This window comes from Giraffa tippelskirchi, chromosome 7, assembly GCF_054371585.1.
Source record: "Giraffa tippelskirchi isolate mGirTip1 chromosome 7, T2T-mGirTip1v1.2.pri, whole genome shotgun sequence".
In the NCBI taxonomy this organism is placed as follows: Eukaryota; Metazoa; Chordata; class Mammalia; order Artiodactyla; family Giraffidae; genus Giraffa; species Giraffa tippelskirchi.
Window position 1 is genome coordinate 116,290,842 of NC_137281.1, and position 26,381 is coordinate 116,317,222.

General features: G+C 35.4%; 1 protein-coding gene across 7 annotated transcripts in view; it reads left to right on the top strand.

The window, feature by feature from the left end:
• NEDD4 (NEDD4 E3 ubiquitin protein ligase) overlaps positions 1-26,381 on the top strand; it is a 141,129-nt gene that overhangs the window by 66,407 nt on the left and 48,341 nt on the right. For 5 of the 7 annotated variants that reach the window (XM_081510235.1, XM_081510234.1, XM_081510230.1 and 2 more), the window contains 2 exons: positions 22,646-22,696; positions 24,339-24,400. The exons of 1 other annotated variant lie outside the window; for it this stretch is intronic. In XM_081510235.1, the coding sequence (XP_081366361.1) occupies positions 22,646-22,696; positions 24,339-24,400 (113 nt within the window). The remainder of the gene's footprint in view (positions 1-22,645; positions 22,697-24,338; positions 24,401-26,381) is intronic. One more of the 7 variants, XM_081510232.1, reaches the window with a different exon arrangement.

Genomic DNA, 26,381 nt, shown 5'->3' on the forward strand with positions numbered 1-26,381 from the left:
CCCTATTAAAAATTAAAGCTCAGATCTTTTCACTTATACTCAGTTTTGACTATGCATATTCTTGGAGACAAAACTATGTCAAGACTTGATATTCAAAAGAAAGAAATAACTCACCAAATTAATAGAAGAAGAGAATTAAAATCTAGAAAGCCCTCCAAGTGGACCACAAACCACTTTTTATGCAGTAACTGGTAGTGCTAAATAAAGTGGTCCTATTATTTTTTTCCCCCTCATTGAAAATACTGACTCATAAGAGACAAACTACTCATCTTATGTCATTGACAGAGTCAGCTTCTAGCCCTAAGGTGATAGATTCATTCTGTTCAATTTGTAGACTAAACAATTCCAGATCTCTCAAAAGGTGTTTTTTAAATAGACTTTATTTTTTAGAGCTAAAAGTTTTAGATTCATAGCATTAGTGAGCAGAGGTACAGAGATTTCCTATATTCTCTACCCTGACCTATGCAGCCTCCTCCATTATCCGTATTCCCCACCAAAGTGGTACATTCATTACAATCAGTCTATATTGACATATCACTATCATCCAGAGTCCATGGTTTAATTTAGGGTCCATTCTTGGTGGTCTATATTCTGTAGGTTTGGACAATTTTATAATGTCATGTACCCACAATTATAGTGTCATACAGAGTAGTTTCACTGCCCTAAAAATCCTCTGTTTTGCATCTTTATCCCTCTATCCCCTGTCCCTGGCAACCTGTAATCTTTCTGCTGTTCCTATAGTTTTCCCTTTTCCAGAATATCACATAATTGAAATCATACAGTATGTAGCCTTTTCAGTTGGGCTTCTTTCACTTAGTATTAGTAATACTCATTTAAGTTTCCTTCATCCTTTTACATAGCTTGATAACTGCTTGGGGTTTTTTTTAGTGCTAAATAATATTCCATTGTCTGTATATACCCTGGGCTTCCCTGGTAGCTCAGCTTGTAAAGAATCCGCCTGCAGTGCAGGAGACCCCAGTTCAATTCCTAGGTCAGGAAGATCTGCTGGAGAAGGGATAGGCTACCCCCTCCAGTATTCTTGGGCTTCCCTGGTGGTTCAGCTGGTATTCCATTGTCTGTATATACCTTAGTTTATTCACCTACTAAAGAACATCTTGGTTGTTGCCAAGTTTTGGCAGTTGTAAATGAAGCTGCTATAAATATCTGTGTGCAGGTTTTTGTGCAGATGTAATTTTTCAGCTTCTCTGGAGAGATCCCAAGGAGTGTGATTGCTGGATCATATGGCAAGAGTAAGTTTAATGTTTTAAGAAACTACCCAGATGTCTTCTGAAATGGCTCTATTAGTTTTTAATCCCACCATCAATGAGCAAGAGTTTGTATTGTTCCATATCCTTACCAGCATTTGGTGTTGTCAGTGTTCAGGATTTTGGTCATTCTTAAACGTGCGGAGTGTTTCACTATTGTTTTAATATGTATTTCCCTGATGACATATGATATGGAGTATCTTTTCATATGCTTATATGCCATCTATATATTTTCTGTAGTGAGGTGTCTGCTAAGGTCTTTGGACCATTTCTTAGTCATGTTATTTTCCTGTGGCTGAGTTTTCAGCATTCTTTTTATATTTTAGATAATAATCCTTTACAAATGTGTTCTTTGCAAGCATTTTCTCCCAGTCTGTGGCTTGTCTTTCATTCTTTTGACAGTGTCTTTCAGAGAGTAGAAATTTCTAATTTTATTGAAGTCCAGTTTATCAGGTACTGTATTTCTTTCATGAATCATGCCTTGGGTATTACATTTAAAAGGTCATCACCAAACCCAAGGCCATCTAAATTTTCTCTTATGTTATATTATAGGAGTTGTATCATTTTACATTTAGGTCTGTGAACCATTTTGAGTTAATTTTTGTGAGGGGTGTAAGTTCTGTGTCTAGATTCATGTTTTTTTGCATATGAATGTCCTGTTGTTTCAGCACCTTTTGTTGAAGAGATTATCCTTTCTCCATTGCTCTTTGCTCTTTGTCAAAAACCTACATATTTATGTGGGTCTATTTCTGGGGTCTCTATACTGGTGCACAGGAGAAGGCAATGGCACCCCACTCCAGTACTCTTGCCTGGAAAATCCCATGGACGGAGGAGCCTGGTAGGCTGCAGTCCATGGGGTCGCACAGAGTCAGACATGACTGAGTGACTTCACTTTCACTTTTCACTCTCATGCACTGGAGAAGGAAATGGCACCCCACTCCAGTATTCTTGCCTGGAGAATCCCAGGGACGGGGGAGCCTGGTGCGCTGCCGTCTATGGGGTTACACAGAGTCAGACACGAGTGAAGCGACTTAGCAGCAGCAGTAGCAGCATACTGTTCCACTGATCTGTTTGTTTTTTCACCATTGGCACACAGGAATATTGTAAGGTAGTATCAGTCCTCCAACTTTGTTCTTGTCCCTTAATATTTTGTTGGCTGTTCTGGGTTTTTTGTGTCTCTATATAGTAAGCTTTAGAATCAGTTTTCAATAGCCACAAAGTAACTTGCTGAGATTTTGATTGGTATTGCCTTGAATTTATATGATATCTTGACAATATTAAGTCTTCCTATCCACGAACATAAACTATCTCTCCATCTATTTAGTTCTTCTTTGAATTCATCCAACAGAGTTTTGTAGTTTTCCTCATGTAGATCTTGTATGTATTTTGTTAACTCATTTCTTAAGTATTTCATTTTGGGGAGTAGTATTGTAAATAGTACTGTGTGTTTGTTTTTTTTTAATTTCAAATTCTACTTGTTCATTGCTGATATATAAGAAAACAATTGACTTTTCTTTATTAACCTTTTATCCTATGACCTTGCTATAATTGCTAATTAGTTCAGAAGTTTTGGGTCATTTTCTTTTAGACTTATTTTCTACAAAGATGCTCATGTCATCTGCAAATAAAGACAGTTTTGTTTCTTCTTTTCCAATCTGTATATGTTTTATATTGTTTTGTTGTCTTATTATACAAACTAGGACTTCAGTACAGTGTTGAAAAGGAGTGGTGAAGGGGGACATCATTTACTTGTTCCTGATCTTAGTGGGAAAGCATTTAGTTTCTCACCAGTTAGTGTGATGTGAGGTATAGGTTTTTTGGTAGATGTTTCTTATCAAGTTGAGAAAGTTTCCCTCTGTTCTTAGTTTATATCATGAATTGGTGTTGGTTTTTTTAAATGTTTTTCCTGCACCTATTGATATGATCATGTGATTTTTCTTCTTTAACCTGTTGATATGTTGGATCACATTAACTAATTTTTGAATATTGAAATAGCTTTACAAACTTGAGCTAATACCACTTGGTTGTGGTGTAAATTCTTTTTCCACATCGTTAGCTTTAATTTGCTAATACTTTTTTTTTTTTTTTATAAATTTATTTATTTTAGTTGGGGGCCAATCACTTCACAACATTGCAATAGTTTTTGCCATACATTGACATGAATCAGCCTGCTAATACTTTTTTGAGAATTTTTATTTCTATGTTCATCAGAGATATTGGTCTGTGCTTTTTTTTTTTTTTGTATATAATGTATTCATCTAGTTTTGATATCAAGATAATGCTGGTTTCACAGAATGAGTGAAGAAGTATTCCCTTGATTTTGTCTTCTGAAAGAGTTTGGTGTAATTATCTTCTGACAGAACTGTATAATTTATTTTTTAAATGTTTGGTAGAATTCATCAGTGAATTCCTCTGGGTTGGTGCTTTCTGTATTGTTAGGTTATTAATTACTGATTTATTTTATAGATATAGGCCTAATCAGGTTGTCTATTAATAGTTGCTTTAAGATATCACAATTTTTTACTAATAGCATTGTTTTCATTTAAATGAGCTTATAATATTTGAAGACATTAAAATAAATATCTTATTTAGTGAAAGTCACATTGTAATTTGGTTTTTATTTGATTTTTTATCTTTGGGAATCAAATAACCTCCTAACAGTTACTTCTACTTTTTAAATGTTTTCAACAAAAGATTACTTTTACAAAAGGAAACATATCCTTGTATTCCCATTTATCTTGATATTAAAATATTTGGTTGGCAGTTTTCAATAAGGTAAAAGCAAAATAACTCACCATTGTAATTCCACATTTATCTGGTTACTCTCTTTAGGAAATTCATAACAATTGAATTTTATACGATTTATATAAGTAATTCAGTTTTGTCCATCTAGTGTCCATATTATGGCTATTCTTCCCTTTAACTTAAAAAAAGTATATATTGATATTTGGCTCTTAGGATTTTTGTTAACTTTCTAAAATTAGTTTGGATATCATCTGGATTATCATTTGTAAATTTTATCAGACAGGTGATAAAACTGTTATAATGTATTGATGGAAACCAGTCAGCTCTGTTTATTCAAAATATATAATCTGACTTTTCCCAAGCCTCATCAGACACAGGATACCAGTGCAGACAAAATAGCAGTTGCAATCCAAGTTTAAATGACTTATGAGTTCTCTTCTGCCCACAAAAGATGCAAGGCAGCCATAAAGTACTCTTCAATATGGCTAGAGTTCCCAAGAGATGGTTTCCATTTCTGAATACTAGTGCTGTCATCATTGCTGCTATATTTTTAGGCATCATCACTTTGGGGTACTGCTACATTCTACTGGGATGCAGTTTCTCCTTCTTTTCTTAGGGTGACTTCTTAGGAGCATTCTTAAAAAGCTTAACTCAGCCTTTCCTCAGGTATGATAAGCTAACCTAATAATAATAAAAAGAAAGGAGTCCTGATTCCAAATACAGTATAGTGGAGGAATCAGTCAACTCAGGGAATATTAATGAGTCCCAGATAAAGAACTAAAGTCAGTCATGAAACCAGAAAGTACTGCTTTACTGAAAATTCTTCTAGAACGTCACTGTTCAGTACAGTAACTCCATATGGCTAGTGAGATTTAAATTAGTTTAAATGAAATAAAATTTAAAATTCTTAACCTCATTTGCACTAGACACACCAGTGCCCACATGTGATTAGTGGCTCCTGCATTAGATAGCATAGGTACAGAATATTTCCCTTATTGCATAAAGTTCTAATGGACAAAGTTCCTCTAGAATATTACATTTTGAGCTACAAGGCCATTGACACCTCTGTAACTTTGACAGTGCTCCAGTGTACTGAGGAAGGCGCCTAAAGCTACAGTGCTAGGTAGCTGATAGGGGTGAAGGAGTTAAACCACATCCCAATGGCCTTATTTTTCTCTACTAGTACTTGCCTTGCTGTTCAAGAAGAAAAATTTGGTTTTAAAGAAATCCACTGAGTTCTTATTTTCTAAAACAACAGTAACTAACCCACATCTTCTTCCCACCACCTCCATTTTCACTGATATATTATTTTCTTCAGTAAACATTACATGAGCTTTTAGCTCTCAGAGAAACTTTAAAATCTGTTTATAGATCAGCTAAAGTAAACTTGATCAGATAAATAGGTAATCAAATTATAAAAATAATCAGTTTCTACTTCTAAATTATGAAAACTTAGAAAGAATTGTTTATTTCAAAAAGTGAATATTAGAGAAACATTTCATCCTACCACTGTATAAATACTGTTTTACCAAGATTTACTAAAAAAAGAAGAAGAGGAAAAATCTTTGGGTGAATCATTTGATAATTAATTATTTTCTTGTTGTTGAGAGCTATTTTTGGCCAGTCCCTTCAGGTTTTGTCCAAATGTGTTCATTTTTCTGACAATCAACCTTTGAAAATATTTGCCAGCCACTGTGCATTTTTTGTGCTTAATATTATTTTAATACTATTTGCTGATGATTAGGGAAAATGCGGTTGAAACAGCAGATCAAAATCAAAAAGCAGATTTTGCTTTTTAAATGTCTTCTGTTGTGAAACACAAAATAGAAGACATCCTCCCAACTTTTGATAGGCCTATCTTAGCATGGCAGTCAAATAACATATAAATATATGTATACAATGGTTTGAACTGTAGAAGAGTTGAAATGATTGTAGCTTCAAGGCTGTTTGCTCATGATCAAGGGAGTTTGCAGGAGGATCACTTCATTCAAGTAGTCTACAAACTGAAAATTTTGATATATTCTGAATTGTCAGCCAGCCGTGTTCTCCAGACTCACTAAGTACTAGCTGTTGTTTAATACACTGAAGAAAAGTATTTAATACAAAGTTAAGGGACTTGTAAATTTCAGATTCGGTTACCTTTAAAGATGATTAAATCAGAATCTGGAGCAGTTAACCTAACAATGAGCTAAATAACTTCTTAGCCGTGTGTATGGCATTGTAGGCCCAGTACCATATGGCAAAATTTAGGAATTATTTTTAACCTTCTTTTTAAACATTGTTTAAACATTCTTAGATTATATTTAAACTATTAAGTGGGGTAGTTTTATCTGAATCTAAACTTCCCTCGTGGCTCAGCCAGTAAGGAGTCTCCCTGCAATGCAGGAGACCCGGATTCGGTCCCTGGGTTGGGAAGATCCCCTGGAGAAGGAAATGGTAACCCACTCCAGTATTCTTGCCTGGAAAATCCCATGGACAGAGGAGCCTGACAGGCTACAGTTCATGGGATCGCAAAGAGTCGGACATGACTGAGCGACTTCACTTCACTTCACTTCAAATCTATGAAAGTTGTGAATTTCACCTTTCATGGATATATTTCAATTTGAGGATATTGGAGATCGATTCTACTTTTGTGGGACTTGAGTAATAGAGACTCAAGCCTAATACACTGTCTGACAAACTTTACCAACTATGCAGATTCCAAGAGATATATTCCATAGGCCAAGGATGGGAGCGTAGCTTCCAGCCAGTAGAGGGGAAAAATGGTCAGAACAGTTTGAGAAGGCTGAGGCCAAGTGTAGGGAAAATTTTGCATCACGTCTTCGTGAGGAAGACAACCTCTCACAACTGGAAGAAAATATAATTCAATCCCTGGGGCAGAAAATGATCCAAGAACATAAGCCATAGTCAAAGCAATGAGAAACTCGGGCAGGGAATCAATAAACCAGACTAGAGGCCAGGCATTACCAAGTTATCACACTGATAACTTTAATTGAAGTTATCACAAGTTATCACACTGATAACGTTAAATTGAAGTCCAGGTTGAAGAAGATAGTCCATTGCTGAAAGTGGAATAGTCATTTAACCCTTTTGATTACTGCTCCAACACTGTTCACCCTCTTGAAATGGGCAAACAGGAATTGAGTCTATTTCCTGAACAGGCAAAGGAAATCTGATACTATCTTATTTTGATATCAGTGTATTTCCTGTCACATTGCTGATTTAGATTCATAATGCTAGAACTATTACTCTTTTCTTCTTGGTAAGTTCTCTCCACATCATAGAGTACTTCTTCGGATCTAAATAGTTAGTTTTTTACAAAGGAAGAATTAATTGACGTAAAAATGATATAATTTTCTAGTAAGTCTGGCCCATTTCAACTTTTAATGCTAATAATTTATAATTTATCTCTAAGTATTAAATACCTATAAAAGCAAGGTACATTGGGATATAACAAAGAATAAAAGTTTTCCTTAATCTCTTTCTCATATACTCCATGGAATTCTGTACTTTTCCTTCCTACAGTTTTTACACGTTTTAATTATGTGTGTCAACATGTAGGACTGTACTTCCATGAAATCAAGAACATTTTCCACACTTAGTATGGAGCCTGACTATAGAAGTCAGTCACTAACATTTGTTGACCTCATAGAATTTGATCTAGTTACAGTGGAAGAGAACTCTAATACGGATGTTAAAAGATACCAAGTAGAGTAGAATTGGGCTTCCCTGCTGGCTTAGTGGTAAATAATCTGCCTGCCGATACAAGAGATGCAGGTTCGATCCCTGGGTTGGGAAGATCCCCTGGAGAAGGAAATGGCAACGTACTCCAGTATTCTTTCCTGGAAAATCCCATAAACAGAGGAGGCTGACAGGCTACAGTTCATGGTATTGCAGAGTCATTCACGACTTAGAGACTAAACAACAAGAGAGTAGAATTACAGAGAAGGAAATGAGCAATTTAATCTCATAAAGAAAAATGTGGGGATTGATATGTACACACTATCATAATTAAAATAGATAATAAACAAGGACCTACTGTACAGTCCATGGGGTCGCAAAGAGTCAGACACGACTGAGCGACTTCACACACACTCACACACACACTGTATAGCACAGGGAACTCTGCTCAAAATCTGTAATAACCTAAAATGGGAAAAGAATTTGAAAAAGAATAGATACATGTATACATATAACTGAATCACTCTGCTATGCCTGAAACTAGCACAACACTGTTAATCAACTATAACATAAAATAAAATAAATTTTTAAATGGCATTAAACAGGGCCTCATAAGGAGATCGGAGAAGGCAATGGCACCCCACTCCAGTACCCTTGCCTGGAAAATCCCAAGGACAGAGAAGCCTGGTAGGCTAGAGTCCATGGGGTCTCTAGAAGTCAGACACGACTGAGCAACTTCACTTCCACTTTTCCCTTTCACGCACTGGAGAAGGAAATGGCAACCCACTCCAGTATTCTTGCCTGGAGAATCCCAGGGATGGGGGAGCCTGGTGGGCTGCCGTCTATGGGGTCGCACAGAGTTGGACACGACTGAAGCGACTTAGCAGCAGCAGCAGCAGCATAAGGAGATAGGATTTTTTTTTAATTGGAGTATAATTGCTTCACAGTGTTGTGTTAGTTTCTTCTGTACAACGAAGTGAATCAGCTATACGTATACATACATCCCCTCCCTCTTGTACTTCCCTCCTCACTCAGTCGCACCCATCTAGATCATCAGAGAGCACCAAGCTGAGCTCCCCATACTGTATAGCAGGTTATATCTCTTTTACACATGGTAGTATCTATACGCCAATCCTAATCTCCCACTTCATCCCACCCTCCCCTTCCCCTACTGTGTCCACATGTCCCTTCTCTACATGTACATCTCTATTCCTGCCCTGCAAATAGGTTCATCTGTACCATATTTTTAATGATAGTTCTTTCTTTCTTTATTTTTTTACTGTTTTAAATTTTTTTAAGTTTATTTTTAACTGGAGAGTACTTGCTTTACAGTGTTGTGTTGGTTTCTGCCATACATCAGCATGAATCAGCCATAGGTATACATATGTTCCCTCCCTCTTGAAACTCCTTCCCATCTCCCACCACATCCCACCCCTCTAGGTGGTCATAGAGTTTGTTCTCCCTGTGTCATACAGCAAATTCCTACTGGTTATCTGTTTTACATAAGGTAATTTATGTTTCAAACTACTACACAATTGCACTCATCTCACACTCTAGTAAAGTAATGCTCAAAATTTTCCAAGCCAGGCTTCAGCAATGTGTGAATTGTGAACTTCCAGATGTTCAAGCTGGTTTTAGAAAAGGCAGAGAAACCAGAGATCAAATTGCCAACATCCGCTGGATCATCAAAAAAGCAAGAGAGTTCCAGAAAAACATCTATTTCTGCTTTATTGACTATGCCAAAGCCTTTGACTGTGTGGATCACAATAAACTGTGGAAAATTCTGAAAGAGATGGGAATACCAGACCATCTGACCTGTCTCTTGAGAAACCTATATGCAGGTCAGGAAGCAACAGTTAGAACTGGACATGGAACAACAGACTGGTTCCAAATAGGAAAAGGAGCACGTCAAGGCTGTATATTGTCACCCGCTTATTTAACTTATATGCAGAGTACATCATGAGAAACACTGGGCTGGAAGAAACACAAGCTGGAATCAAGATTGCTGGGAGAAATATCAATAACCTCAGATATGCAGATGACACCACCCTTATGGCAGAAAGGGAACAAGAACGAAAGAGCCTCTTGATGAAAGTGAAAGAGGAGAGTGAAAATGTTGGCTTAAAGCTCAACATTCAGAAAACGAAGATCATGGCATCTGGTCCCATCACTTCATGGGAAATAGATGGGGAAACAGTGGAAACAGTGTCAGACTTTATTTTTGGGGGCTCCAAAATCACTGCAGATGGTGATTGCAACCATGAAATTAAAAGACGCTTACTCCTTGGAAGGAAGGTTATGACCAACCTAGATAGCATATTAAAAAGCAGAGACATAACTTTGCCAACAAAGGTCCCTCTAGTCAAGGCTATGGTTTTTCCAGGAGTCATGTATGGATGTGAGAGTTGGACTGTGAAGAAAGCTGAGCACTGAAGAATTGATGCTTTTGAACTGTGGTGTTGGAGAAGACTCTTGAGAGTTCCTTGGACTGCAAGGAGATCCAACCGGTCCATCCTCAGGGAGATCAGTCCTGGGTGTTCATTGGAAGGACTGATGTTGAAGCTGAAACTCCAATACTTTGGCCACCTGATGTGAAGAGCTGACTCATTGGAAAATACTCTGATGCTGGGAAGGGTTGGGGGCAGGAGGAGAAGGGGACGACAGAGGATGAGATGGCTGGATGGCATTACCGACTCGATGGACATGAGTTTGGGTAAACTCTGGGAGTTGGTGATGGACAGGGAGGCCTGACGTGCTGTGACTCGTGGGATCACAAAGAGTCGGACACAACTGAGCGACTGAACTGAACTGAACCGAATTTATGTTTCAATGCTGCTCTCTGTATTTATCTCACCCTCTTCTTTCCCTGTTGTGTCCACAAGTCTGTTCTCTATGTCTGTTACTCTCTTGCTTCCCTACCAATAGGTTCATCAGTACCATTTTTCTAGATTCCACATATATGTGTTAGTATATGATATTTGTTTTTCTCTTTCTGACTTACTTCAGTTTGTAAAACAGGCTCTTGGTTCATCCACTTCATTAGACTCAAATTAGACTCAAATTTGTTCCTTTTTATGACTAAGTAATAGTCCTTTCTGGAGAAGGCAATGGCACCCCACTCCAGTACTCTTGCCTTGAAAATCCCATGGATGGAGGAGCCTGGTAGGTTGCAGTCCATGGAGTCGCTAAAAGTCGGACATGACTGAGCGACTTCACTTTCACTTTTCACTTTCATGCATTGGAGAAGGAAATGGCAACCCACTCCAGTGTTCTTGCTGGAGAATCCCAGGGACGGGGGAGCCTGGTGGGCCGCCGTCTATGGGGTTGCACAGAGTCGGACACGACTGACGCGACTTAGCAGCAGTAGCAGCAATAGTCCTTTCTATGTAGATACCTCATCTTCTTTCTCCGTTCATCTGTTGATGGACATTTAGGTTGCTTCCATGACCTAGCTATTGTAAATAGTGCTGCAGTGAACATTGGGGTACATGTGTCTTTTTGAATTATGGTTGGTTTTCTCAGGGAATATAACTTGTAGTGAGATTCCTGGGTCATATGATAGTTCTATTTGTAGTTTTTGAAGGAAACTCCATACTGTTCTCCATAGTAACTATATCAGTTTATATTCCTACCAACAGTACTAGAGGGTTCCCTTTTCTCCGCACTCTTTCCAGCATTTATTGTTTGTAGATTTTCTTGATGGCAGCCATTCTGACTGGTGTGAGGTGGTACTTCATTGTAGTTTTGATTTGCATTTCAGGAGATTGGATTTATATAAGCAGAGGGAGAAATAAATTTTCAGGAAGTTGAAGGGAGTTTGAGAGTGCAAAATACTGGATTTGTTCAGCACAAGCATGAAAACTCAATTGGGAGTCTTATATTAATAGGTAAGACTGTAAGGTAGATTAGAAAAACAAAAATAGAAGACCTAAGTCCGTCTGGAATCTCTATCCAGATGAGTGCTTGTGGCCAACGTCAGCACAGGGATGGCGCTGAATGTTTTGTTTTGTTTTTTTAATATTTAAATATTTTATTTTTAAACATTTAATTTTAATTTTTAAATATTTTAACATTTTAAAATGTTCCTCACCAGTTTGTAAGACACCTTTGTAAAACCCATCCCATTGACTAATACATTTGTATAATGCCACATGTTATTCCACATTCTTGGAATGTCGCAATGTATACTAGTAAAGTTCCTAAGTCCTACAGGAAATAAACTTTAGAACTTTGTTTAACCAAATGTTCCCCAATCATGTGACCTCCTCTGAAGTCTTTTGGTATCCAGCAGATCCTTTATTCCTCAGAACACCCTTGGGAAATGATATTTCTATGATAGCAAGCCTTCAAAGATTTTGAAAAGAGCATTGCCATCATTAGAAAATATGTTTTTATTTGTACGTTTTAAGCCGAAAAAAAAATGCAGCTATATAGATCCCTGACTCCTTGTGCTTCTTTTAGAGGGTTTCTCTTCTGTGTTATCTCCAAGTGCTATTTACATTGTGTGTTATCTTAAAATTACCAAGTCCATTTGGATGTAGCCAGGATAAAAACAGATAAATTTAGATGCCCAGCTCATTCATCTTCAGCTGTCATCAATCACTGTTCACTTGTCCTGGTTTTCTCCAGAAGTTGAATTGAATAGAGATGTGGTTCTCTAGGTGTGACTACTGGATTAGCTGTCTGAGTATCACTTAAGAGGGAGGTGGCAGTGATCTGTCTTTAAAAAGCCCTCCAGGTGATTCTGACATGCTGAGCTTTGAAAACATCTTGAATGGACTAACTCAACCTGAAGCTTTGGAAAGTCTCAGTTAGGTTGCTGCTTTCTCAACTGTCACAGCTTCATTGATCCATTTTAAAGGGTTGATGTTAGTTCATCTTCCTGCACTTAACTCATTTTTAAATTAAATATCTGAGATTTTACACAGCTTTTTGGTTTCTTAGATTTATAGTCAATATGTCTTTCTCAACATTGACAGCCATTTGCTAGTTTCTCATTTAGACTACAGGTACAGTTCTCTAGAGAATATTAGCTTCCATCTGCTCAAATGTTTGCCTTTTTTCTTTCCCTGGTAGCTTGGCAGACATTCCTAGAAAGAAAAGAAGTAGTATCATAATTTATTGAAGCTCAGAAGAATGAATCTCTGTGTCTATTTTTAATCAAGAATGAATATTTTTCTCTCTGAAAGGAAGATCCTTACCCCTTTTATGAGTTGTCTAGCTGTGGGTATTTCCTTATTGGGTTATAACTTTATATATTTTGTCCTCTTATTATTTTCCTTTGTTTAGAAATGCAAATTCAAAACAATTGGGAAAAATTGATGAGCCCTTCATCTGTTTTGGAGGGGGGGATGTTGTAATAAATGCAAAACCTTCTTCACTCCTTCTGTGGTTCTCTGGTTTAGGGACATACATACAATGTAAATTGCTTATAAAAGTAGGTTAAATATGTTAAAATTTAATTTTTAAAATTATTATAAAATCCTGTTTATGCTTGATATGTAGTACAACCTGATAACTGTTTACTCCTGCTTTAGATCCTAATGCTGGGAAGGATTGAGGGCAGGAGGAGAAAGGGACGACAGAGGATGAGATGGTTGGATGGCATCACTGACTCGATGGACATGGGTTTGGGTAAACTCTGGGAGTTGGTGATGGACAGGGAGGCCTGGTGTGCTGCGATTCATGGGGTCGCAAAGAGTCGGACACGACTGAGTGACTGAAATGAACTGAACTGAGATTCCTTCTCTTCTATACCAAATGTTGTTTATTTAATTTTTATTTTGTAATTAATTTTTTTTATATAGTTGCTCTTCAACGTATTCATTTCTGCTGCATAGAAAAGTGAATCAGCTATACATATGCACATATCCTCCTTTTTTTTAAAATTTTCTTTCCATTTAGGTGACCACAGAGCACCAAGTAGAGTTCTGTGAGCTATACAATGCTATATTTTTTAAATGGTTTTTGTTTGAAAAGCCTCACAGTAAATTACAAACTGCATTTCAAAGGATGTAAAGATAAAGGAACAGGTCAAGGCAAATCTTCAGCTTTCACAAGTCTGTGATGATTCTAGAGTCCTCCAAAGAAACTTAAATTCAGAGGAGGAAAATTCAAAGTGAAACTGATTTAGGCTGTAGCTTCCCTGGACTCCCCCCATCTATTAGGTTAAAATCCCTTTTAAAATGTGAGAGTTGCTAAAGGCTGTAGGATGCAAGTACTGAAATTTTCAAGCAGTGTGAAGCTATTATCAAAGAACAAGTACAGTTTGTGTCTTACAGTTAAATCTGCCAGACAGGCTGGCTAGCCAGAGCAAGTCACGAGTTTGGTGTGGTGAGTGTTTGCTTTAAGCAAAGACATCCAGTCTCCACAGCACTGTGATTTTATAGCATAGATCAGATTATACTGTTTGTTTAGCTAACACCATTTTCCCCTCAACATACTAAAAACGATTAAATCAATAAATCTTGAACTTCCAGAAAGATGTGTAAAATAAGCAGATCATAATATAGAGTGAGTCAGTATGTAAGAGGGAAGGTAGAAACTGTAAAAAGTGAAGGAGACAGCAGTTTTATTTACTAAGATTTGTATGTGTTAGAAAATAGTTAAGCTGAATTTAGCATAATTTTCATAATCCTTGTTTAATTATAATATTTAGGATGTGGTACACATTCATGTAGTATGAATTTTGAGAGTAAGGATATTCATTAAAAATAATAGTTTTATAAAATTTTGAAAGCAGGAAATATATGGTTTCTTGTTTTTTTAAAAAAATACTGTAAATGAGTCCATTCATAAAAGTTCTGCTTATTTTTCTCAGAGATTCACATGTGTTAATTTCCTCTATGTCAAAATATTGACTTTTCATGTGTTCAAATCAAGAAAACATTTATCCTCTTAAGATAAATAGTAGAATGAGAGTTTAAATTTTACCTTATACAAAGAGGTTTTTAGATAATTTCACTTTTAGTGTCTCAGGTTCAGAGTTTTAAATTCTACTCTTCTCTTTTATGATCTCTGAAATAATTCTTGATCTGTTGACTTAATTTAAATAATATAATCAGTCATGGCTGGAGCATTTTATAGATAGGAATTTGTTTCTTTTTCACTGCCTGCCCCAGTTAATTTTTTTCAGACTATTAGTGATCTCTGCAGAAGAATCATGACATTTGCACATAGAGAATTTGAAAGCTGCTGTGTGAAGACAGTAGTTATTGAGCAAGATGTTCATTTAAATGCAAACTATCTTAAATCTTTTATCTTGATCTTATCTTTGAAAACTTACATGTGCTTTTCAGCTTACTCAGGACACTACTTCCTTCTGTAACATCTAGTCAGTCATTGAGATCTGCTTCCATTTCAAATTAGTTCAGATTAGTTTAGTGTAGTATTTATTATTACACAAAATAAAAATTATCTTGGGTATATAGAAAAATTATAAATATAACTTTATTTGTTGAAGCATTGCTTGTGTGTGTATGCTCAGGTGTGTCCAACTCTTTGGGACTCCACCAGGCTCCTCTGTCCATGGAATTTTCCAGGCAAGAATCCTAGAATGGATTGCCATTTCCTATTCCAGGAGATCTTCCCCATCAGGGGATCTTCCCGACCCAGGGATCAAACCCACATCTCTGATATCTCTTGCAATGGCAGGTGGATTCTTTACCACTGTGCCACCTTGGAAGCCCTGGGCAAAAGACAGAAACAACCTAAATATCTGAACTAACTAAATAAATTTCAGTATTCCATACATTGACATATACTATATCCCCATCAAATAGGTAAAATATCTCTTTGTGGACCAAGATTGGACAAGGGCGTTAGAGATATTGAAGAGCAAAACAGCAAGATACATAAGAGTGTATCAGACATCACTCTGAATGGTCTCAGACACACCAAACACAAAAAATAACAGCTGTTTTCTCTGGGTGGACAGAGTGTAGAGTTAGATGGATGGAGGCTAGGAATTTTTTTCTTTTAATTTTGTACCCTGTGTGTGTGTGTGTTGTTTTAAAATGAACTTGAAAAATCATCTTGATTATAAATTGCTGATAATAGACTTGCTGATAGCTAAGTCTGAAAATTGAAGCTATGTTATATTTAATGACCAGGTGTAAACTTCATTTTTAGTGATTAAAATGTATGATTGAAATGAAAAGTTGGATATTACAGCAGGAAACTTTGGCTCTGTTGCTTGGCTCTGGTTATAAGGAAGTGATTCTTCCTTTAATATTTTGCTCTGTACAGTAGATTTACTCTGGGAAGTTATCTGTAACTCAGATTTAGTAGAAACACTTTTTAAAGCCAAGTATTCTTCAAAGCTATGACACTTTAACATACCTGTTTTTAAAATTCTGACTCTTTTTTTATAACGTTGGGTTCTTGTAAAGCAGAGCATTCAGCCACTGTGTAGGTTTATCAAAGTTAATATGTTTTTGTATTGATAAACTTAGAGCCATGTATATAGTTCTAATTGAAGTTTTGCAAAAATAGCAATTTGTATTTTTATCTTTTAATATTACAAAAATTGTTTTAAGAGATTAAAATGTGTATCTTTAGATATTGGAAAAAGTGTTGTTTGCTGACTAAACCGTACCCTAGGATGGTTGTTTAAAATCACCTGCTGTTCTAAATTCTTTGTCAGATTTTCAGGCATTCTTAAATGGTTTCTGTTTTACCAAATGCAGATTTGCTTTATGAAGTGAACTGTATGCAGTTCAATATAGGAAATAATTCTTACAAAGAAATGCTTGAATATTCAGTTTGGAACAATTGGTTGGCTAGGGAAACATTAATGAACATCACAGACTGACTTGCCTTCATAGGAATGAATTTTAAACTATTGCTTTTTCTTTGTAAATGGAAAAAGAACCTCTAATTGTCCTATATTTATGGTAACCATATGTCCCAAACTTTCCAGGATAGTTCCCAGTTTTGTATTCTCCATCGCCTCAGACCATGCAGATTGATTTTTAGTTTGGAAAATGTGTTCATTATTCCAGTGTTAGAAATATGGTTCTTTGGGATCATTTCATTTTAAGTAGATGTCAAGAAGCTCATTTTAGATCACTTCTCTTAAAGAAGGAAGATTTGTTGCAAGAACTTTCTAAAATGCATTTTTATATATCAGAAATACTTGAGATAGGGAACGTTCCAGGATGTGGAATTTTTTGCTCTATGCTCTTATTCACATAGTGCAATCAATGAAAAAAGGAATATGGGATAAGATGTTTTCTTTCTGCCCCACAGTGATTAGGTACTACCTCTGTAATGGAGACTGAATCTCTAGGAAATATTTATAATAAGAAAGAGGTTTCAAGAACTAAGGAGCACAGTAAACACATGAAAATGTGCTCAGCATCATTGATCATCAAGGAAATGCAGACAAACCTTAATGAGGTATCACTTCACACCTACTAGGAGGGCCGTATCAAAAAGATAGATAATAATAAGTATTGGCAAGGATATAGAGAAATTAAAGCCCTCCTACAGTACTGATGGGAATGTAAAAGGTGCAACCACTTTGGAAAGTCTGGCAGTCCCTCACAAGATTAAAGAGTTACCATATTACTCAGGAACTCTACTCCTAAGAATATACCCAAGAAAAATGAGATCATGTGTCAATGCTAAAACTTGTACTAGAATATTCATAGCAGTCTGATTTATAATTGCCAAAAAATGGAAACAGTCCAAATTTAATCAACAGATAAACAATATGATATATCCATATAATGTAATATTTAGCAATAAAATAGAAATTAAGTGCTGATACTTGCTACAACATGAATGAACCTGGAAAACATTTTTTGTAAGTGAAAGAAGCCAGTCATAAAGAACCTCATATATAGGACTTCATTTATGTGAAATGTCCAGAATAGGTAAAGCCATAGAGACATAAAGTAGATTGGTGGTTGCCTGGGGCTAAAGAAAGAGGAGGGAAATGGGGAGTGCCTGCTGATATATATGGATTTTCTTTTGGGGGTGATGAAAATGTTCTAAAATTGATTGCAAACTTTAAGTGGTTGAATTGTATAGGATGTGAATTATATCTCAGTAAAGCCATTATTTTTTAAAGTGGGGTGTCTTTTGCTCAGTGGTTGAGACATTCTGTTTTATAGCAGTGGTTCTCAACCAGGGACAGTTTTGCTACCCAAAGGACATTTGGCAATGCCAGGAGATATTTTTGGTCATCACAACTGATGTAGGAGTGCTACTGGCATCTAACTGGTAGAGACCTAGGATGCTGCTAAACATCCTTCAGCGCATGAAACAGACCCCACAGCAACAAAAAGTTTATCTGGCTTATATTGTCAATAGTGCCCAAGTTACGAAACCCTGTTCTCTGTTGTGTGTTACTCTAGTGATAAGTGACCACATCAGTGTTTTTGAAGTGCTAAAAGATCATGAATCATCAAACAGATAGATGCTCACTGAATTCAGTTTACTGTGGACAAGGCTATTCAGTAAGACTAAATCCACCAAAAATGTTTTGTTTCTTTACCTGGTTAAGCCTAAACCTAAGTTAATTAGATAATTCAGTTAACCAAAATATTTTATCCCTCAGTTATCCTGATTGAGATTTAAGTGTATTTTGTTGTGTTTTACTTTGTTATTCATAGCTTCTTAAAGATCACATTTATGGGATATAACACCTGCTTGCCATAAAAACAAAAAAAGAAATATACCACGGCATAACCTTGAGGGTATCATTAAAGGCAACTTGTCCATTTCAAGAATTATCATCAATTCATGTTCAAGAATAGGAATATGCCCCTAAACTAAGCTAATTTGCTAGGCTTCCCTCTCCAGTCATGCTCCTTTAATGGTATGTATCTATTTGAAATGTCCGAAGATGGGTCCATGGTAAAGGGAGCAGGGGTTTCATTATAATATCTAGCATTTCAAATATAATGGCTAACATATATTGAATTCTTACTACATACTTTGTATTATGCAAAGTACTTTGTGTATATGAAATAATTTAATTCTCACAAAGCCCAGTTAGAGATTCTTTTTTCTTCTCTCCTGTCTTGAGTCCCCTGCATCTTTCCTTACCATGTTATACTCTCTCATTTTGGCAAAATATATCTTCCATTACCTTAGAACACCAATGTCTTTATTTTGCTTCCATTATTGGAAAAGATATTTTGGCTGGGTATAGAATTCTATGCAGGATACATTTTTTTTTTCTCTCTCAGAGTTTTGAAAGCATTATTTCTTGTCTTTCAGTTTGGAGTATGATCTGTTTTGTATTTCTCAAAGCTCTTGGAATTTCTTTATCTCTGGTGCTTTGAAATGTCACAGTGACGTGCCTTGCTGTGGGTCTTTTCTTCAAGCATTTTTCTTAATATTCAGTGAGGCCTTCCACTGTCAAAATTCATTTTCTTGAGTTTAAGGAAAATTTCTTAAAATGCCTCTTTGATTATTCCTTCCCTGTATTTTTTTCTTTCTGGAATGCCTGCTACTTAGAAGTTGACTTTTAGAATTTGTCCTGTAATTTCCTTACTTGGGGAATTCTGCAGGCTTTTTCTTTGGTGTTTTAGTTCTGCTTTCTGAGAAATTTCTTTAACTCCATCTTAAACGTTTAATTTCAGATAATGTTTAATTCCCAAGCATTCTTTCTTGTTTTTTAATTGCTTCTTTTTTTTATAACTTTGTATCCTGTTTGCTAGATGTTTGTCTCTTATCTCCAAGAACATTAATTAGTTTTTCTCAAGTATTTCTCCTGTAGTCTGACTTAATTCTTATTCTTTTGACTCCCTTCTTGCTGCTTGTTTTTTAGATGAGGTCTCTCTTTTTTTCTTGTAATAAACTTTCCTCAAATATTTAATCATCTTTAACTGTCCATAATGTGTAAGATTCAGGGTTTTGCCTGTTGATATGATGCATTGAGAAGTGCACCAACAGCATTTTTATAGTATTCTTACCAAAAAATGCATAACCTAAATTCAGCCATGAAGAAACAATACACAAACCCAAATTGAGGGATATCCTATAATTAGCCAGTACTCTTTTAAAATGTCAAGGTTATGAAAAACAAAAAGACTGAAGTACTTTCCATATTAAGAAACTAAGAAGACATGGCAATTAAATGTAATGTATGATCCTAGATTGAACCCTGGACCAAGATTAGTAACATAGTTTGTGAAATTTGAGTAAGATCTGTAGATTAGTTAATGTTATTCCTGGTTTTTTTTTTTATGCAACTCAATAGCAAAAAGCAAACAGTCCAATTTAAAAATGGACAAAGGATATAAATAGATGTTTTTCCAAAGAAGACATACAGATGGCCAACAGACACCTGAAAAGGTGTTCATTATGACTGATAAGGAAAATGCAAATCAAAAGTATAATGTGATATATAATCTCACACATGTCATAATGCCTATTTTTAAAAAGACAGTAACAAGTGCTGCCAAAGATGCAGAGATAAGGAACCCTTATGCACTGTTGGTAGGAATGTAAATTGGTACAGCCACTATGAAAAACAGTATGGAGATTTCTAAAAAAATTGAAACTAGAACTGCCATATGATCTAGCCATTCCATTCTGGGGTATTTATCCAAAGAATAAAAAAATACTAACTTGAAAACATACATGCACTCTCATATTCAAAAATACACACACACACACACACACACACAGCATGGAATATTATTCAGCCATAAAAACAGAATTAAATCTTGCCATTTGCAACACCATGGATGGACCTCGAGGATATTATGCAAAGTGAAATAACTCAGAGAAAGACAAATAATGTATGCTCTCACCTTTATGTGGAATCTAAAAACAAAATAAACAAAAACCAAGCTTATGCAGAACAGATTGGTGGTTGTCAGAGGCAGAGGATGAGGAGTGGGGTAAATCGTTGAAGGCAGTCAAAAGATACAGACCCACAGTTTTAAAATATATAAGTCATGAGGAGTTAATGTACAGCATGGTAACTATAGCTGATAATACTGTATCGGATATTTTAAAGTTGCTGAGAGTAAATCTTACAAGTTCTCATCATAAGAAAAAAAAGTCTGTAACTATGCTTGGTGACCAACGTTAACTAATTTTGTAATGGTGATTATTTTGCAGTATATACAAATCTTGAATCATTATGTTGTACATCTGAAATTCATATAATGTTGCATGTCAATTATTCCTCAATTTTTAAAAAATTAAGTATGTGGATGGATACATGCAAGAAAGTCTCAGAGAAGTTACTTAACGGTTAATCCTAGTTCGCATGGGGAACTAGGATTGGAAGTGGGGAAACTAGGATCAGAGGGTCAAGGTTTTCATAAGCCTGCGTGTGTGCTAAGTCACTTCAGTTGTGTCTGACTCTTTGCGACCCTATGGACTGTAGCCTGACCCATCTCCTCTGTCCAAGGGGATTCTCCAGGAAAAGTACTGAGTGGGTTGCCATGAGCTCCTCCAAGAGATCTTCCCGGCCCAGGGATCGAATCTGCATTTCTTATGTCTCCTGCATTGCCAGACTAGTTCTTTACCACCAGTGCCTCTCATAAACTTACTTTAAATTGATTAAGATTATGGGTGACAGATATTTACAGTCTGTTATATATATAGGTTTTTTTTTAACAATTAAAAAAGCTTAAGAATAAAAGATTGAATAAACAGAAGTGTTAATATTTCCTCTAAAAAGAGTTTGCCTAGTTTTGATCATTGTGCTAGGCTTATGTGAGATGTTAACAAGCTGGCGACTTTATTCTGAAAATATTTTTCTGCCTTATCTTCTTTTTCTGTCTCTCTCTTTTTCTCTTCTCTTTTCCTCCCCCTCTTCTCCTTTCTGGAACTTCACTGCCATATATATTACACTGCTTGGTATTTTACCACAAGTCTTCTTTTTTTATATTATATAAATTCTATTGATGTGTCTTCAGGTTCACAGAACTTTTCTGTAGTCATTTTCAATCATATGTTAAGCTGATCCACTGATCTTCAATTCCTATATTCTATTTTTTAGCTATATATGTATTTCAAACTATACATTTAACTCAGTTTTATAATTCCATTTCATTTTATATTTTTCATTTCTTTTATAGATTCCCCATATATTTGTTTATTATGACCTTATTTTCCATTTTATGTCCTTGAACATCTCTGTAATAGTTACTTTAATTTCCCTTTCTGCCAGTTCCAAGATCTGGCTTATCTTGTTGTCCATTTCTATTAATTACCTTTTGCTTCTGAGTCCTATTTTTCTATTTCTTAGTATGCTTAGTGACTTTTATTGTATATTGGACTGTGTAAGTGGCACATGATGAAGACATTGAGTTTGATCATCTTTCCCCGAAAAGTGTTGATTTTTGTTGTAGCAGGTTGGTAACTGAATTCTAAATGCTAGCTTCCCTAGGAAAACATCAACTGTGAAATCTATGCTGAGTCCTTTCAGCCTTTAGGAATTTGGGTAGAGTTTATACCTAGATCTGGAGAGACTTATGGCTTCTTCCTTTTGGGAGTTGTCCCCCTCACTTTCCAGTCAGACTGTTGACTTTTAAGTAAGTTTTCAGACTCCTCAAATGAGTAAGATTTCAGATTTCTCTTTGAAGTCATTCAGATGAATTGTGGAGTACTGCCAGATGAAAAGCCATACAAACAGGAATCCTACCTAGTACAGTTCATTCTTTCAAGGACTAACTCCTTTCTAGTTTCTGCTTGCTTTTGGTCATTCTGTGTTGCTTTCAAATAGTTGTTTAATATATTTTCAGAGTATATAGTTATTATCTTCAGAACGCTCAGTGTAATATAGTCAATTCTGCCATTACCAGAAGTTGTACCATATCACTTTTTATTTTCCATTGATATTTTCGTAGATATTTCATAGGGTTAAACAAAGGAACACAAAAAACTTCTATATATTTTTATGAATAATGGCAGTAGCTATCGAAGTTTTCCAGAAAGATCAAGCATATTACTAATGTTATTTTTTCTTTTTTCTTTTGTAGACAAGAGATGATTTCCTAGGTCAAGTGGATGTTCCTCTTTATCCATTACCGGTTGGTATAGATGTCCATCATTTTACTTTTTATGTTTATTCTTTTTATTTTAATAAATACTTAACAGATACACAATATAGTAAATGTAAATATTTGATTTGTAAAGTGTATACTGCTATTAATTCTTGAGCCTCTTATTTTCTGAAAACATCTCAATTTTCCATTTTAATTTTAAGATTCCCTTATATGAACCCCAGTAAGAAATAGAGATGGGAGGGGAATTTGGGGGAGATTGGAAACACTATATGTATGGCTGGGTCACTTTGCTGTGCACCTTTAAGTATCACAACATTGTTAATTGGATATATTCCAATATAAAATAAAAATTTAAATTTTTTTAAAAAAGGCCTAAGTGAACTTAGAAGGTATGACAAGAGCCTGAATTTTAAAAAAAAGAAAGAAATAGAGAATAGAGAGCCCCTGAAGTTGGTTGACATCATGAAAGCATTGTTTGAGGAAGACCAGTTTGAAAACATTTTACTGAAAAACTAGACTGGGGAAAGCTTAGTTTCACAGAAAGAAACTAAGATCAATTACAACAACATGGGCATGAAACTGAATCTGGACCAAGCATATAGCATCAGAAGAAAACAGATTCAGGAGATATTTCATTACATGATATTATTGGGCCAGGAGCTCCAGTTGAAAAAAACAAAAAAAGCAGAAAGTAAAGATAATACATGTTGAACTTGGGAGATAAGGATGGTATCTCAAGCAAAAAGAGTAGGAAGAAAGCTTTTTTTTTTTTAAAGATATGGTAAGTTTATTTTTGGCCATATTAAATATCAGTAGAAAACAAGAAAAATGAAACTTAAAGCAGACAACTGAAGAGGTATAAAAATAAATTGTGTAGGGAAAAGGGTCTGGAAGGATTGAGAGTTATTACTGCTGAGGTAACTGCAGAATCGCTAAGAAGGATGGGCTGGCCAAATGAGAGGGATGAAAGCGTTGAAGGCCAAACACTGAAAATTCATCAGTTTGGTTCTGTCAGAGGAGAAAGAGAAGACAGACCAAGAGAATACAAAAAAGAACCAAGTGAAATGATGTCATGAGAATATAAGAGTTTCTAGATGGAATGAGTAGTTTAACAATGTCAAATGCAGCAGAGAAGTAAAGAATCATGAAAACAAAGAGCTGTTGAACTTGGTAAGAAAGAGAAGTACTAATTCTTGATCAATCTTTTCAGATGTTTATTGTCTCTCTACAGTCTTTAGACATTGCAAACTTTTAATAATGAATTTAATCCAGTCTTATTTTCCAAGCTGCTTGCTTTTTTGTTCTCCTAGAATTGCCTCTGTGGTCTAACCACGCCAACGTTTTATTGAATACATAATCCATATTCTTTTGGGGCACAAACACACTAACTATTCTCTAGTGTTTTTCTGCTTTTACCATCCTCTTGGCTTCACAAACACCTGCTCAGATAGTTTTATACTGACTTGTGCTGCCAGGAGCAATTTCTATGATGCAGGAAAGTGAAAGTGCTGTCAAATCACCAATTGTAACTATTTAATAAGCTGAATCTACTTTTTTCTGACTTCTAACTTCAATCATACCTTAGGTCATAGTTGATGAATATTCTTTAAAAGTATAAATTTTTGTTGTTGTAGATATATCTTGAAAACCCACTGTTTTATTCTAGACAGAAAATCCAAGAATGGAGAGACCATATACATTTAAGGATTTTGTTCTTCATCCAAGAAGGTCAGTAAATATAAAATAATAGCTTATGAAGTTTTTTTAAAACTATCATTATACTTTACAGTAGCCTCTTTGGAAAATCAGTTTAAACCTTTGTAAATAAGCTACTTTTAAATATTAGTTTTTTAAAGCTTTATTGCTGTTTCTGATTAAAAAGTAATTTCTGATGATCTAGTGGTTAGGACTTCGCCTACCAATGCAGGGGATGCAGGTTTGACCCCTGATCAGGGAGCTAAGATCCCACATGCCTCACAGCCTAAAAACTAAAATGTAAACAGAAGTAATATTATAACAAATTCAATAAGGACTTTAAAAATGGTCCACGTCAAAAAATTTAAAAAAAGCTACATATGCACAGTACAAAAATTCTGAAAATATAGAAAAGTGATCATACCCCTTTGGGAAAGACTTCTCTCCCTAATATTTATCAGACTAGGAAAATGAAATATGTCATTACTTTATATGTATTTTATATCTTATACTGTGTGTGATTTTGTCATACTGTGTTTTGAAAAATTGCAAGCATCAATTTATCTAAAAAAAAAATACCTAGTGAGTTCTCTGGTGGTCCAGTGGTTAGAACTCCATCCTTTCACTGTCATAGCCCCGGTTCAATCCCTGTAGGGGAACTAAGATCCCCTAAGCCCTATGGCACAGCCGAAAAAAAAGAATCCAACTTGATACAAAAACATTTTCAAGGAAATGTAACTACATTTTGCATACTTTCGTTTAAAAAAAATTTCAGAAAACTCAAATATTTAGAGAAAATAACATGAGCAAAGACTGTAATTTAAAACCCAAATAGCATGTTCATAATTCCATTTTCCTAAACGGAATTACTTGATTTTTGTCAAAAACTTTTAAGTTTAAGCTTTAAATAAAACCCCTTTTGATCTTGTGTACCACATAATCTAGTAAAATCTAGTTAAGACATGTATGGGAATTTACTGACAAAAAGGTCAAAGTAAAGCTGAGGAAGGACATCTGTGCAAAACTATTTGTTTTCTCTTTAAAACTAGAAAATGCAATTGAACTTAGTAGAATTTTTTATTAAAAAATTTAAATATTCATTGTAATATAAATTTAATATAAATTTAAATAAAGGGAGCAGTGGTCTTTGTGTTCACATTTACTGTCTATAAGAGAAGTCACATTTAATTTCTGTAGAAGTCATGCAATGTGAGTCCCTTTTCTGCTTTAATTTTGAACTGATTGTGACATCTGTATACCAAGAATAACTAAATAGTTCTCTTATTTGGTTGCTGTAGTAACCTGCTTTTCAATTTGTTGAATGCTTTCTGGTGTCTTTATCTTTAAAACACTGTAATAGTTTACATCTTCGTCTGCACTGGGTATTGCTGCAAGTGCAGAAAGAGTTTTATCCAACTACCTTCTTAGATTTTTTTTGAACATCAATAAATTTAAACCCACAGGCTTATTATCTAGTTGGAAAAACATAATAAAACCTAGCATTGTAGAGAAACTCTCCTATAAAATATTACCCGTGTAAGTTTCCTGTATCTATCCTTTATAAGAAGTCATAGAGTGTTCATACCCCCTTAACTATGGAGGCACAAGTCACATTAGTGGTCTGGAAATAAGCATCGGGGGGTTTAGTGACCAGTCAGGGAAGGACACTTTCCAAATCCATGAGAACTGTGTAGAGAAGAACAACTAAAAAGATTAAGGGAGGCATAAGGGAGTACCTTTTGAAGACAGGAGGAAAGATTAGGACTCTTATGTCTTATTACATAACTGAAATCTATAAAAATTATCCAAAACACCAATATAGAAAGCTATGACAAGCAAGGATTTCCTGAGTAAACAGGATGCTATTATAGAATTGGTGGGGGCAATAGACAGAGTTAGGTCTTAAGTTAGAATCTTAAGAAAGACAGGTTTTTTAAAAAAATTGAATGAGGGGACTTTTCTGGTGGTCCAGTGGTTAAGACTCCATGCTCCCAATGCAGAGGGCATGGGTTTA